Here is a 16,948-nt window from a genome sequence, read left to right as displayed (position 1 = left end):
GAACATAAGCTTTTTAAATTGAAATTGAGATTTGTTTTGTTTTGTAAACGTGCTCACGATATAATTGTGATTTATGACAAAGTATTTAAGATGAACAGAACATGATGTTATATATATGTGGGTAGAAAGAAAGCAAGAGTACGAAGCAACAAAAAAAACAACAACCAACAACGGTGGGTTGAATGAAATAACCGAAAAAGGCATTTCCCAACAAAACTTTGTCGTTTACCTTCTTCGTTCATGGTAGATTGTCCCATGTTTGGAAAGTTTTATGTTTATGTTCAAGAAAATCTTACATTTTTCGAGAATTTCTTCTTCGTTTCTTTTTTCCTAAAAGAAAAAAAAACTTTTGAAGGAAAGATGCTTTCTAAAGCGAAACTTTAAATTTAGTTATAAATGATGACGCGACGTTGTATTAACGAAAATTAATTCAAAATTTATTTTTGTTTTATATTGCTGCTGTTTCTCATTATATGGTTAGGAGTAGATTTATGGATTTATTTTCTTAACAGAAGTTGGTCCTTTTTTTATGAATATGTGTGTGTGCACGACAAAATTTGATACGAGAAGAAAAGGTCTTAGGGGATATATTTCGATGTTCTTTTAATTAATCTTTTATCCCGACCTAGACGTATTGGTTTAATTCAGTTCACTAATCCGTAAATTCCTGGTCTGCACACCATATGTACGGGGTGGTATTGTTTGAACAAAATATTCATCAATCAAACAAATTTTGGTGATCCATGGAAACTTGTTCTCGTGGCCATATAGTTGGCGATTCACTTGGGGCATATTTAGTAAAAGACTGTGAGGATAACACTTTCGATTCTATTTCATATGTTAACGATAGTGACGACAAAAATAATCGAAAAACTGTGGCTAACGAATTCTTACATAGCAAAATGTATATTAAACTGATGAAGTAAAAGATTTTGTATCAAAGGCTGGGAGATACTTTACACTCGTGAAGTAACAGATTTAATGTTTTTGTTGCAATACATTTGCCGGTTGTAAATGGTTTGAAGTAAAAGATTCGACAATTATACACTGACCGGTTAAAAAATTATAAAAACCAACATTTCTATAACGAATGTACCTAGAGCTTTATGTAACTGAGCTTTGTGTTAAAAGTGAGGTGAGAGCAATCTCAATACAAAGAAACTCAAATTGGACAGCGGCCGAGGCGGAAACCAACAAATTTTTCGAAATGGTTTCGGCCCTAACTTGATTCCTGACTAAAAGTGATTCATTCGAATAAGTGATTTTTTATAACGGTCGTTTGAGACGTGGTGGTTGAACATGGCAGATAAACATAAGAACACCTCTAACTCATATTTTAAGAAGCCTTGAAAATCGCTAAAAATCAAATAAAAACCTTGAAAAGTTGAGTAAAATCAGTAAAAATCGAAAGTTCTCACTCAAATACACGATTATCCGCCACTTGGTCTACAATCTATTACTACTTTTTTAATCCTTTTGTATTGTTAGTTACGAAATCTTTTACTTCTTTTATGTCAACGTTTTTTCTGCATATTATCTCTTGTTTTGACGTTGTCGATAACAGATTAAAAACACGACAATTCTCACTCCATCCAGGCAGCAACTCAATTTTTTATCATAATTGTAAGAAAATTTAGGGAAATATTTCATGAAAAATAAATAAACGTCACAACAGGATCGATCGCTCAACCAACGAAAATCATCTAAAACTCGGTGTAGATACAACGAAAAACCCACGGAACCATAAAAGTATATACTTCGGTAACATCGACTTTTTTTTTACATTTTCCTGCATCGTACTCCATTGCATGTTTTCTACCTCATTTCCCTTTCACGTATTATTCATACGAACATATATATACACAACCCACTCGATGGAAGAGTTTTTACAAAAGCGACGTGTGTTTCCAGTGCATATATCAAGCAATTCCCCAGAGGGACGGACGCTTCAATTCAGTCGTATATACACTGCAAAGAGTCTAAACTAAACATTTTCCATTGAACCATTTTTTGATAGGAAGCACTGAAAAATGTACACATTTCAAAAGCGGGGTACTAAGCCCGGAGGTGTTATACCGATGGTTCAATGGGCTTATTTTTCAAAAATCACAAAAGAGAAAATTGAAAAGTTGTGGATGATCATTGATCGCCCATCAAAACTAGTAAAACTTTTCTCCTCTTTCTAAACTAAGCGAACGTTTACAAAAGCCACATAGTCCTGCTAGCCCTGACTATGCAGAAACAGAATGAATTTAAGCCTGAAGTTATTATAACTATTGTAATCGCTTAGTTATATCCGTCAGGCACATTCTCCATTAAATGATACACCCTGCATTTTGGTATTACCGAAAGCGGATTATGCGGTTTTATCTAGGGAAGATTGTACCGGAGAGAAAGCAATTTTTCATGTACTGTTTATGCTTGCCAAACCGGATGTTGTGTGTTATGTATTATGAAAGCTCATAATCCTTTTAACTGGTCGCGAATTTGTTGGGTTTTTATTCGTTAGACAGAATTTTCATACACGATACACCATATTGTTCTGGTGTAATTTCCTCCTCTACTTTTTATTTGCAAACTTTTCGTTTAACAAACATTTTTCACATGCATTTCATAACTGTTATCATAGAGTAAACGCCCGAAATATATACATACCATACCCATATCAGGCCAAAAATATTCCACATGCCACAAGATTTCTATTTAGTTTTGTTTTAGTTTTATTATACCACCCACAAAATGGTTTTATCTTTATTTACTTTAACAACAACAGCAGAAGAAAAAAAAAAGAAATAATTAAACTAAGGAGACAATTATTTTGAAACATTATTGCAAATCCCCATTGGGATTTTCCCGAGTCCTCACTGCTTAAGGACTCTACGTGCTTAGAAATTTGATTTCTATTAACCTAAGTTTCGGAATGTGACTATTATACAGCTAGAGGATGTGGTACACAGTATTTATATATACAATATCGTCCCAGATATAACGTTCCAGAATATTATGGTACCGACTATGTACATTAGATTGAAATGTTGTCTTGAATATCGTACGAAAGTGTATGTTCATACATAGACTGGTGGTTTGCATTTATATGTGTCCACCTCAAACTCCCCGTTCCCGTCTACACATTTCTGTAAAGTTTTCTGGTGTATACTACATACGAAACACCGATCTTTGTGAATACATTCGTTGGCTCTTGCCATAGAACTAATTTCATGGAAACATGATCTCAGGTTAAATTTTGCCAAAAATCATCCGAACAAAGTAATGCGAAAGGTAATTCTTCTGTACACCTCCTTCTGTAATTAGCTAATTGACCACTTTTAATGTTTTTACATTTTGTGCAGACCAAAGTATCTAATTGCCGAGGGCAATAAAAGATTATTTGTACACCCACATATATGTGCGACAAGGTTCTAGCCACATTGATGGGTTTAATGTACTGGTACATATGTTTGTCAGTCTCTTTCGGTATCTTTACTTACAACTACACGTTGGAATGTACACTTTATATTGTAGGACACTTGCTGGTATGTTATAATGTTACATATAAGTTCGTATAGAAGTAGTTCTGTCGATTCTGTTAGTGATTTCTCAATTATTGCAATGTTTGCGTTATTGTAAGGTCAAAACCTTCGAGAATGAATCCTTCGTAACATATGTACTTCATGTATGAGAAAACGAACCAATTAGTGAAAATACATGTTTATTCTGGCAGTGTTTACAGCACGGACACTGTGTTGGCCTAGATTACAACGAAGTAACATGACAAAATGAATATTGCAGTAATTTTGTCCATTTAAAGGTTAAGGTAAAATAGGACAACTTCTAAAAATAGACTCGAATAGTCGAGACTAGCAGTGCCATCAGGAAAATGGTTTTTCCTTGGTAAATTGTTGGATGTAATAATGTGACGATTTGATGACAAACTTTCTGTTGATTTTATTTTGTGATGTTGATTTTCCGGGTTGTTGTAGACAGCATTACATTAATTTAAGTTCTTGGCTGAAAATATTCTTTCGAGTAATCGTTTCAAAACGTTAATATAAGTTCATGTTTTCAGAACATCAAGATAGAGAACGTTGAGAAATTTTTCCCTCTCAATAATAAATGATCTCGTCAGACACATGGAACGTGAAAACAAGACTTTCTACTGTAGCTGGTCTGGTGACCGATTAAGCCGTGTAGGCATTTGTTCGTTATTTTTGACCAGCTTTTTCCAATCTGCAACGTTAAAAATACCAGCACTGAGATTAGATTCATGGTTATTTCCAATTTACGTGGCCATTCACAAACGACGTCACGCTATTTTACGGATAATAGACAACCCTCAATACGGAAAAAGAGTTAAAGTAATCCCAAAGTGAGAAGCATCATGTTATCTCTAACATCCCTTCCCCCTAACGGCGTTATGTCATTTTTGAACAGTCCTTTTTTCTGTAGATATATCTTTTTCGAGTTTCTTCCACCGTTGCTTGAACTCACTTTTGATCTATCTGTAGAGTTTGCTTCCTCCCGTGGGAAATCAAATCAAAGTCTCAAAAGTTCGAAAACCGGTACCGTGGCGTTCAAAAAACGGAAAGGAATTTCCAACTCGAATTCGCTATGGCTGCAACCTTCGACTTGTTGGAATTTTGTATTTTATCCTCTCGTTAAACAAAAACCCATTCTTTTTTCGTCTTTTAGCATGATCTGTTTTCGCTTCCATATATTCTATGTTCAAACATCGCAAAAACAAAAAGATAGTTGAGTTATTTCAGGTGAAATATGTCCAGCTGGTAAAGCACCTGTAGCAAATTTAAACACAAGGCAACATACACAAAACACCTTTTTCTAATTTCAATGTGATCAATTTATTAATTTCAACTTAAAACACGTCAACACTAGTCAACAGTCTTTAGATTACTATACCAGGGAAGTAATTTGATATCTCGAATCCAGATAGTGACCGAGGACTTCAAATGATTTCCCGTTTGGAGTATGCTATTTTACTTTACGAGCAAGGTAAAGAGTTTTCCCTAGTGAGGGAATCGCCCTATGACCTCCCAAGTAAAGTAAATATATTTTATTGTACAATTTCACCATTTTTTGTTCGCATACCCTGCTCTACCCAATTCGTTCCATTCTACGTCTTGAATTTCCAACGCTTTCATTGCAATTACAAGTGCCTTGCTTTTCGTTTCCGGATCCAAATCCATTTCTAACAATTCGTTTTCAATTTCCTCTTCGCCGTGTAAACCGCCCGTTTCTCTTGCAAAGTGCCTCCGACCGAAATACAATAATTCCTTACCAGTTTCCTCTTCACTTCTATCAGCGATTTCAAGGAATTTCGAAAACACTGCTCGACCATTAATTTCGATGCTTAGCAAGAAGGCATACCGTAAAATTGGATCGATAGCCCGATCAGCCAAAATAGCAAATTGATAGCATGACCAGCGTTGCATTTGATTTGCTTTACCCCATAGATACCTGATAGCTGACGTGTACGTCGTTTCTTTATCCATACCGAGCGTTTTCAAATCGGTCAGAAACCATGGCCAATGGGTTGAGTCTTCGGCACAGTGTGCATTGATAGCTCTTTTAATGCGATCCGTTTTTACCTCGGCAGCTGGATACTTTAGAATTAAATGTTGCAAATCATAGAAGCCGAGTACAAAGTATGCAAGACTTGGCGCTAAGCGAGACAGGCGTTCGGTGGCAGTTAATGATTCATCGTTTAGGAATGCAAAAAGGGTATTTTTGGCAACCATTGACTCGACTTTTGTATGAATTGCAGCTTCCACTTCTTTCATATTTACTGTTTTCGGAAAACAAAATGTAACTTTACCAAAACCAGTACGAAACGTGAAGTACTATAGAAATCAAGAAGTATTCTGGTATACACTATTTTCTATTAATTAATCTATTGAACTATCAATGTCTTAACAAATGTTATCAGTTTTCACAGCGAAATGAGCCAATTTATCTGAACCCGCTTAAAACATATCTCAATTCGATTTGCAGCTGAATCGATAGGAATAATAGACTATATATATCTGAAAATGTGTTTTATCAAAAAGACAATTACTAATGTCGTGTTATTGTTTGATCGTCAGACCTAATAAAGGTCTGTACTTCGTTTATGTAAATGATCTGCCAACAAAACAAGAGCACATACTTGCTGGCTATGGGTGACTCGTACGTTACCTATTGTGATCTTCTAAATTTATCAAAATGAATAGGTTTATTGTCGATCATAACCGTAACTCAAAATAAGTTTTCACTTTTCGTGGAGTTTGTTTGTTTCCATAGTTTTATTCGTTCCACATGCATTCCACCACACATCGTCTCCCTATTCATTTCTTCCATTCCACATGCACGACTGAGTGCAACAACTCTCTTTAAGTTTCTCCTGCTGAAGAACAGAAAACGATGTGGAACGAATAAAACTGCAGAACGATAATCACGTAAACGCTTTATTTGAGTTGACTTAAAAATAAGTATAAGTGTGCGATCGTTCAGGTATCGGGACAGCAAGGCAAAACTCTTAACACCCTTACATACCAAGAGCGAGTTTTAAAATTTTTCAAAATTCATTAACAACCTGCGACAATTGCGATGAACTGACGAAGACAAATCTTCGAGTTTCTTATTGTTACCTAACGACCTCCACCAAAATCTTTTGGAGATATTTGTCAACTACACGGGAGTGATGGCATTCAGTTGAGATTAGTATGCACACGCTCGTTAGTGGTAAGACTGTATGTACAAGACACGAGTCTAATGCCACGAGCTTGTTTGTTCAGCTGAAGTAACGTTCGATACAGAAGTGGCTGATATAAACCGTATGTTAAAATGTTTTTCATTTAAATTAACAGAGCTCAATATTCTCACCATGTGGGAAGCAAATAGGAAATTCCAACAAGAACGAAGTTTTGCGACCAGAGCGAAGCGATTTGATTATTTCGATGAAAAAAAATAATATTTTCTGTGTTATATTTGAAGAACATAAATCCATTTTCAATTACAAAAAGTAGAGTTTCAGGACAATTATGGTAATTTTTAACCATTCCTAATTTGCATACGCCGCTCTGTTCAGCATCTTGAATATCCAACGCTTCTCATACAATTTAAAGTTCCTTTGCTTTCGCTTCTTGGAGCGCTAATTCAGCATGAGTTCTCTGTAAACTCTTCTTTTTTTGTCTATTCTACCGTCGATGTCGTTTCGCTATTTCAAGCAAGAGTAATCTGCAACCCAGTGGCGGTGTAATGTCAACAGAATAAATATTTTGCACCTATGTCCAAATGTTTATTTTGACGAGTTGGTGATTGTGATCCTAATGCTTAATTTCCTCTTACTCCGTTTACGCTCCGTTTAGCTAAACCACGCCTCTTTTTTATTGTTTAAAACTTAAACAGGGCATAAACGTCGTAAGAGGAAATCAAGCATAAGCCAAAGTGTCTGTGAAGGTTTGATGTGCTTTGAGAAAAGTGTACCGATAGCCCAAATTTTCATCAAAGGTACACTTTTCTCGAAGCACATGAAATTTTCACAGATAATTGTATTTTTTATTCAATGCTGACATATGTTCACTCGAAACGTTGTTCGTACATTTTTATAAAAGACTCCAGTTTAAATTTTGAAACGCACAAATGTAGGCTACAATTTCAGCGTACCCTTGTACCCTCTTAAAATAAAAAGTCTACTAAACCTTCATAAACCAATAATGATGTGGTATACTGTTTGGCGTATAAAAACCTGTGTTGGGCTTAGTTAAAGTTTTTCGATGGGGATATTTGTGTCGAATTCATAGTCGCTCGTTTTATAGCTAATGGTCGGAATAGTGATACTAATAATATCCATTCAAAAGTGATTTTAATGTATGTACAGTAGTGCGATCAGCGTAAATTGATTTTCATATATACCTTTGCGCACTGGTGAGCAAAAGTGACATTTGGAAAAATCAAGATCCCTCTCCTGTACATAAAATCGTGTTGCTAACTTGTGCCTAAACTGGAATTTTTCGCATACGATGTGTTGTCAACCTCGGCTTCGCCTCGGGTTGACAATTTTCACATCTATTGCGCAAAATTTCCATTTAGACACATGTTAGAAAAATAGCTATTTGCTCATACAATGTGTTGCCGCCTTCGGCTCGTATCGGCAATCTCACATCTATTGCGCAAAACGTCCCATTTACTATCTAGTTAGCAAAATAGCTATTAAAATGTTATCTGACTGAGTCACTGATATTATATAGCGACTTCTATGAGTCATTTTTAATAGGAATCGTGCTTTAAAACAAACCACTCCATTTTTTCAACAAAAAAACATTCAATGAAGTTTTCAAAAGCCATCAGATAAGTGCTTGCCTAACATCAAAGTATTCAATCTACTTAGCACACCCACCCAGGTATTCTGTGATGACATAATTCACTACCTTCCAGAACAGTGTATACAATTCTAAAACTGCAAATCCAACCGTGAAAACAAATCAAATAAAATTTTATTCGGTCATTTGTTTTATCTTGATAGAACCTAAGCACCGACAAATAATAAATATGCGAATTCCAGCCATAATGACTTTCAATTCTGATGATGATTACATGAATGTTAGACCCCGACAAGCTATATCAGGCCATATCAGTCTTCAAAACGTTTCATTTGCAAACAAAAATCCAACACCAAAATAATATTGGATTGGATATATGCAACCGGTTTCCCTACATAATCTAAATGTGTTGGGTTGATTTTGGATTAGTTAACACTAAATAAAATTTCGATTTATCATTCGGTTAATACTCTGTGGTGGATCCTATGTTACATTACTGATGGCTCAAAATTTGTGGTTTGCATTATGTATGTTTTGAGCTTTGTTAGTGAAGGAATTAGACCTCCGAAATTGATAAGACTAAGTATAGTAATGTTGAGGGGCAGCTGGCTTTTGCTGCATACAATACCAACCATTATGAAATTGCTTAAGCTCGATGAGATCATCAAGAAATTTGTAATTGGAAATCCACCTTGTGAGGACTACCTACATAATATTAATATGATAACCACAAACCGAATGGTGTACGTACAGGAACTACAGTGGGCAATTGGATTTTGTATTTCCGTTTGTAAAATAAGGGATTCACATTCTGGAGTAATGAAAGACTTCTCTTTGTGAAAACAGGTCGAGTGGAAATAGGCAAAAATACGTGGTAAATTCTAGTGATTTCTCAAAGACATACTAAACCGTCTACTGATGCTAGAACGTCAAGTGTTAATGCTATCATTGAATATCTTCAATAAATTATGCAAACGACACGTTTTACTTCCGATTTTGTTTAGCTATTCATCTGTAATCGGCAGGCACGTCAAAAACAAAGATCTTGCTCTAACTATGAGATGTTACATTTCAAAATGCATTCTGAAAACTGTTAGATTATATGAAGTAGTAGATTCGATAATTACGTGATGTACTCGCCGTATGTGTTCAAAGGGCAAATCACCTTTGTACACGATATATACGATAGCATTTCATTCAGGTGGAAACGAAACAATCTGACATGGACGGTTTTCAACAGTGTCTATTGCGATGCTACTATCTCATTTGAGCTTTGTATTCTTGTTTTTGAAGTCTTCATTCATCACGTAAAAAATGGTTAATTAATTGAACACTGATGGTCAATAATATTGCTAATAGAAACAGTTGTCTTTGAAAAACCTGCAAACGACTCTGTCCATTTAAATATTTAGTGGGTGTGACCAAATATTTTCACATAATTTTCTCATCTAAACAGTAAACACGACTCATCATGAATTAATTTAGCATCCGAATATATAACAATAAATTCACAGCTTTGCAAGGCGAAGCAGCAACGTTTAAAAATCAATATTGAAAGGGCTAAAATACAAACAAACGTGACATGCTATTGCTTTCTCAACACACTAAATAAATGCCGCCGTGTCCCTAACTTTATCGAAAATAATAAGGTTGATAGTACACTACGTATAACTAGCTTTGCTATCCTTTGAAAATTTACAACATCATCTCTTCAACCATTATACTTATGTATTTTATGCGGGACTGAACTGGATGATAAACATATTTGATAAATGTTTGAGGTATAAACTTGTAAGTTATGAGTTCGTATGAGGTACACCATATGGGTTATGGGCCGTATACATATACATACAGATTCAGTACAATGTTTTCGATCAGAAGAGTATATGAATTTAAGAAAATATTTCTGTTCTTTGTGTGTGGAAAAGGTTGAAAAACTGCAAGTAGTTTTGGATATTGTCACATTCTTCCGAAGTATACCCGAAAGGAAAACCTTCTAGTCTGTTGTCATTTTTTCGATTATAGCCGGAACTTTTCTTTTCATGTTTTCTAAGCTATAGAGTTGCATTACACTCAGTGTAACAAGCATCGAGGTTTAGATTGGTTAAGATTACTTTTTGTGACTCAACCACAATAATGTTTTACTGTCTTGGTCTGTCTCTCTTATCTTAGTGAACAGAAGTTATTGTAAGAGTTAATCGAAGTAACTGCGTGTTTTAGCTTCAGTTAATTGTACTGTTTGAACTCCTAAAACTTACAAGATCGGAATTATGGCAAAGGACCGCAGAATAGATCGGTCTGTCAAGCCTACCTGTTCTTGCGGTCTGGCAACTGAGTCTGGTGTACATATCCTCAGGTTTTTGCAAATTCGGTTAATATGAACTCCAATATGAGGAGTCAGCCAGCCCTTCACTTACACAAAATAACTGATATCGCTAAAGGAGTGAAGACTTAAGGACTTGCATCACCTTTACTCTTTAAAGGGTTTTTGTATATTCAGGCAATCATATGAAACAATTGATTTATGAATCGTACTCTTTGGCGGGAGCCGTTCAGGGTCGTGTGGGGTGTCATTAGAAAGGTAATCACACGTACTATTGAGCCGAAATTGGAGAAATTTTTGTAAGAAAAGTGCAAGTTTCGGTTTTTGATCACCTTTCACCAGCCACACAAACTTAGAAGAATTTTTTTGAAAGTGGATCTGGCTTCTAGAGTCGAATACCTTTCTAGGCACATATAATAGAAAATGCGTCCGATTTCGGTAGGCTGTTTTTAAAAAGAATCCCTCTCCTTCAGTTTTAAATTGAGAAAAGAAAAACCAACTCCACACTCGAGTAAATATTTCGAAGCCCGAAAATACAAACTATCTAACACATTCCGACCAGAAATTACATTTCCTCCGAGGCATTAAGCTCCAAATGGTAGCTATTCGTTTGTTAAACATTACGCCGAACGACGAGTCGAACGGCTATGTTTGTAAATTAATAGACCAACCAGAATACTCACACCATGTGTGTATGCATATTAAACAGCATAACGACGCTCTTTCGTATCGTACTACATCAAAGTTGAAGGGATGTTAGTGTTGCAGACTTTATAATCAAACAACATACACGAACTCACGTACATGAGTCTCAAAAACATTGCATTTATCATTTTAGCTAAATTTGAAGCATATTTTAGAGTCAGCAACACTATCAGCTTAAATTTCAAAAGCTTCCCAGCGGAATGAAGCCTTGGTTTAGGTATAACATAAAATAATATTCCCATTAAACAGTACTGTTGTCTGGTGCTGGTCTGTTGATGGAAAAATAATACCAAAAAAAAATTCTCGCAAGGAATTTCAATACCCTTCATTGTTATTTTCTACTTCTCGTTGTAAATTCCATCGTGTTTGCTTAAATGTGCATAACAACTCTTAAATAACTTTCATTATAAACTTAGAAATGAATATTAATATTTAGCTAGAATTTCTCAACAATACCCATATACGAATAACGTAAAGTCGGTCATATTCCATCCACAAAACGGAGATATGTGGGATGGGATACAATTCAGTTTACGATTTCAACAATATTCAGTTGCATTTTTGAAGTCAAACAATCATAAACAACATTTTAATAAGTTGTTCCATAATTGCTTCCTACTCCATTTCAAATTACACACAAACTTTCCCTGAGATTAATCCACATTTACTTTTCCAGACGTACCCGATATTGTTTGCCAAGAATATGCAGTGCCACACATGCAAGATCTAATACCGAAAATACCAAGCGGTTATGTCGGTGGCATTAGACTGACGCCGCCTCCGTTGAAGAACATATTCCCGAAACCGCCGCCCGTTCCACCGCCACCGGAAAAGTACTATGCAGCGACGGCTATTTGTAAATCATCCACACCGACCACCCCATCAACGACGCAAGTGAATTCATACAGCGATGTTGAAGGCATATCAACGGATGATGATGTACAAGTGCAAGAATTTCCGAGACACTCGTTGGTTATCATTGAGAAGCTTGGGTGCGGAGTATTTGGAGAATTACATTTGTGCGAAACGAAAGGATTGAGGTGAGCATATAATTTACGGTTGAAAACATTGACTAGAATTACTCAACCGCGGCATTTCTTTTCGAATTCGGGGGGAAATTTCTTAACTATTATGCTACTCAGAACGCTTGTGAACATTTATTTCTGGTGTATGTTAGAAGTTTTCAAGCGTTTCGATACAACTTGCTTAATTAGAAACTTTTGAGGTTCGTTTTAGTTGTGGGGTTTAATGAAGTTTGAAGTTTCTGACTTCAGTAAATATTCTATTCCTAAAAGTCTTCCATCTACTTCCGTCCATGTTGAGTTTTCTTTTTAGATTCTGGATTCTATGTAAATCACAAAAATTATAAATTGAAAACATTGCTTTGGAGCCGAATGGTTAAATCATTCTAACCTTTTGATATGTAAAACAGCTGCGATTACCGTGTCACTTGGGAGTGGTTATTCTAATTTTGTTTTTCTGATTTTATGTCCGTTTTTTGAAGATGGATTAATGCAAAAAAAAAGGTTCAACAGATCGTTTGCTTACAGTAATCGGCTTTTGAATACCTTGCTCTTTTTAGCATTATAGAGTCATGTATGTGGGATTGAATTAAGGTCACCTTGACATGTAGTTCTACTGGCAAACAGACCATTTAGAATGATGTTGTCATGCTGCTATCGTTCCTACAATTTGTTTAACCTTTCTCAGACGGCGATAAAGATATACTCGCCGTCGGAGGAAGGTCAATAAAAATTTTAATTACGGAGACTGTTTCGACAGTTCTTTCTAATTGATGTGTGCACACAGGTTATGTATGGACCTTTGTACTACACAGTCGTATTCATCACTAAAATCTTGAAGCCACCTTTCAGGACCTTATCTTCTCCTAATCCGTCTATTTTTTCGAGAATTTTTTTTCCCTTACACGCCAGAATTTACCTAAAACATATTGGTCTAGTAAAGAGGCTGCATTGTCGGACACTGAATCCAATCCAGGGCTATTCGTATCCTATAGAATCGTACAACTTTACTGTATGCCATATCCAAGACAAAAACGTGACAGAGTATCAATCAATAACATAACCGTCGAGTGGAAGGGGAGGAGGTGTTATATTCGAGGACGGCCATAACACTACATTCCCATGACAAAGATACCATATTAATACAAAGCTGTGTAATCTTGCCGAAACGATTTCATTACAACCAACGAATATTTGGCCATTCGAAGCCGTCAATTTGTTTTCAGTCATTGAGACTGTTATTTCTTTTAATGACTTTAATTCAAAATCTTTTACTTCAATTGTTTTAACATACATTTTGCTATATGATAAAATGTTCGTTAGAGTTCTTCGCCTTTTTGTGTCGTTACTTTCGTCAACAGATGACTTACTAATAAAACAGATGATGCTTTTCACGAGGCTTTTCAGTTTTTAACTCAGATTAAATATATTGAAAAAGTTTTCGTACAATTAGCCAATGAGAAATAAACAAAAAAACTTTTCTTACTGAGTCTGAAAGCCACAAGAAATTCGTAAAATTTCCAAAGAAAAAGTCTCCTCTTTTCATGCGCTTATTAGCTAAACTATACATACTAAGCACTTAACCTACATCGCCGTACATCTTGAACGAACTTAGCATATGTAAACCTTTTCATTCATAAATAGGTTGCGGTAAGTGAACAGGTACTACATAATAATGCAAGTCCTCAATAAATGAGCATGTTAAAGTATACACATTAAACTAGAGATGAATAAATTGTTGATCGTAACGGGAGTTTGGTACCCGAAGGAGCGTTTCACTCCTCGTTTTTCCTTACATTTTTATCACTGTGACACGTTCTCGTACTATCTCGTACTATCTCGTAGAATACTTTAAGGTTATGAAAGAGATGCTTCAGTAAATAGAAGACTTAATTACTTCCATACTAACTTTTTCGAAGATAAATTTTTACTTGTTGCGGTAATGTCCATTGACCATTAACTGAACTCAGCCCCTCAGCCGCCTTCTACGAATGGCAGTAGATTGAGCGATTGTTCAACTAAATCAAAGATGGGATTTCCAACTTTTACACTTGCATAACGTGAATTTCTTAATCATTTCCAAACGGTGACTATTTCTGGCAAAACATTTTCTTTAGTTTTCCCACATTTTCCTTCATTTTCCCATAAAATATTTTTGGAAAAATTCAGGTAAATCTAGAAAAACATGGGAAAATGTTTTCTTCTTAGGAATCGTCGATTCGCACATTTACATTCCTAACCAAAGATCTTTTTTTAATATTGTTTGAAACTGTGCGAACGCTAAATCACCTAAATGTGACAAACAGCGACGAAAATTTGCGTACGTGGTTGCAGATCTTTCATCCACACCTTATTCGACAAGCATTTTAATGTTACCGCCAAAATATACTTCTGTGGTACACTCGTCTGTGATATATACAACATTTACAGTCAGCTCTGATTACAAAAGTTATTTCGTAACTTTATTACTTCTTTCCATGTTTGTGCGTATATAAAAGCTGAAAAGCGGTCATAAGGAAATTAGTTTCCTTGCATTAAATCGTCTGAAAATTGGGTTACATTCAGGAAACATTTAATAAAGAAGTGGAACTATGACTTTAGCCGAGACGACAGAATATTACAATAATGCTGAGATAAATAAGTTATGTGTATATACGTATAAGACCATGCAAAAACTCAATTTTTCGTGCGATTATAAAAATGTAAATTATATAGAAAATCCCATATCCTCTCTAATACGTAGTATATATATTTCGCTCGCGGTATAAATTTTGTGCAATGTTCCTTGCATTTTCATAGTATGTCACAAAATATATGTCTGCAGAATTTCAACATACCGACCGTATAGACCGTATATATATACAATATTTTTAGACCAGTACGAAGAACAAGGTCTTATAAATTTACGTTCGACTTTGTAACATTGAGGATTGACCTATGGGCAAAGTAGTTCCTCCTGTTCCAGGAGAAAAAAGTTTTTTTTTTTAAAATCAGACCGTTGGATCGGGAGTTAAAGCACTCAGTCCTTCAGTAAGCGTCAGTGAAATTTAGACGTGAATTTTCTTCATCTGTTTTTCGGCTGCTCGCTCATACAAACAAAACTGCTAATATGTCTTTATACGGTTTTACCACTGCCACGCTCGTGCTTGTAACTATTTCACTCCTATAAAGACGTACAATCAATTTTGTTTGCATGAGTGGACCAACTGAAAAACAGCTGAATCAAATTTATGTCTAAATTTCACTGACGTTGGTTGCAATTTTATTTTATTTGAAAGGTAATACTAAGGTTTCCCAACAAAAGGCCGGATTGTTGGAGAAGTTGAAGGTGAGACGATGGGAATGTATATCGATGTTGACAATTCGGCCCTAGTGCTTTGCAGACTGTAGAGATCAATATTAGAGATGTAGAAGAGTTAGATGAATACGATGATGAAAAAAAGAGATAAATGAAAGAAGAATTTCAGAAAGAAGAGGCATTTAAAACGATCTCGTACGGGTCCGCGTAGTCTATTTTTTACATAGAAAAGAGTTAGTGCTGAACTACGAAAAGCTTTGTATACAGAGTTCTATGTACACAAAAGCAGAAAAATCAATATTTAACTTTTATTATTTCTAGCGTTTATTAATATAGAATAAAAAAACGTAATTTAAATTTCAAATTTTTCAAATGTGTGAGTGGTACTACAAAGTATGAAAGAATTATTGAATGTCTGCATGAATGGAGAAAAAAAGCCATGGAATACGGACGGGCTTAGAGGTGCATTTATGAAAACAAATTAAATTATTTTTTATTTTGAGTTCAGATTATCTTAGAATTTCCATCTACTAACACATCTATGCATCTGTGCACTCGAAGCAGTTTAAATAAACTAAAATATTTTAGGTTATAACAGCGATTCAGCCATTCGGAAGGCATTTCTAAATTATTTTGAGATTTTGTAAGGGGTTTTTTGTCTGGTTGAATCGGGCGCTGGTACACTAAGGGTGTTGGAAGTATTTACTGTGATAAGAGATAAAATATTTTGTCCACATTAGTGACAGTTGCCTCCTACGTCTAATGCTGTAAGGTGGGCACGTGGACGTGAACCAGTAGTCGGACACCTATTGTTCTTTCATTACGTAACTTTTTCTTTTATGAAAACCCTTCAAAGTTAAAAAGTTTCACTTCAATTTCTTGTGTTTTTAGTTACTCGGTTCGGTACTATTAGTATCATCTCTAACAAAGTCAGCCTACAATAAAATCTAAGTAAATGCTAATGTTATAATTGTGAAGCCAGCAACATGTTTGAACTAATGAAATAAAAGATTTTGTATCAGACACTTGACGATTCTATAAACAAAAGAAGTACCAGATTGAATGACTTTTGAAAGATTAAAGATGCAGCTTCAACTTCGCTAATTATTGTGTCATTAAAAATTAAACAATGTTTTACCCCTCCTCCTTCCAATCTTTAAGAAACTCTTCCCATAAAATTGCCATTTATAATTCAGCCGAAAAACGACCTTGATAGCAATTCAACTATCTTTGTATAAAATATAAAGATACTTTCAAGATCCAATAACTCAGTCTACCAGAGAAC

At 35.2% G+C, this 16,948-nt stretch overlaps 2 protein-coding genes across 4 annotated transcripts in view; one reads left to right on the top strand and one right to left on the bottom strand.

Annotated features, from left to right (window-relative positions):
* The window catches only part of LOC119070822 (discoidin domain-containing receptor 2), a 210,770-nt gene that overhangs the window by 153,257 nt on the left and 40,565 nt on the right, over nucleotides 1-16,948 (top strand). For all 3 annotated transcript variants that reach the window (XM_037175321.1, XM_037175322.1, XM_037175320.1), the window contains one exon: nucleotides 12,020-12,383. In XM_037175321.1, coding sequence (XP_037031216.1) covers nucleotides 12,020-12,383 — 364 coding nt within the window. The remainder of the gene's footprint in view (nucleotides 1-12,019; nucleotides 12,384-16,948) is intronic.
* LOC119070847 lies at nucleotides 4,744-5,997 on the bottom strand. The gene is made up of 3 exons (XM_037175357.1): nucleotides 5,059-5,997; nucleotides 4,853-4,900; nucleotides 4,744-4,813 (listed from the first exon to the last, which is right to left on the bottom strand). Exon 1 carries the CDS (start codon nucleotides 5,793-5,795, stop codon nucleotides 5,082-5,084), a length of 714 nt encoding a protein of 237 aa, XP_037031252.1. The 5' UTR covers nucleotides 5,796-5,997; the 3' UTR covers nucleotides 4,744-4,813; nucleotides 4,853-4,900; nucleotides 5,059-5,081.

The sequence above is a fragment of the Bradysia coprophila genome (genome assembly GCF_014529535.1).
Source record: "Bradysia coprophila strain Holo2 chromosome IV unlocalized genomic scaffold, BU_Bcop_v1 contig_106, whole genome shotgun sequence".
Classification (NCBI taxonomy): domain Eukaryota; kingdom Metazoa; phylum Arthropoda; class Insecta; order Diptera; family Sciaridae; genus Bradysia; species Bradysia coprophila.
This window is presented reverse-complemented; position numbering and strand designations above follow the sequence as displayed.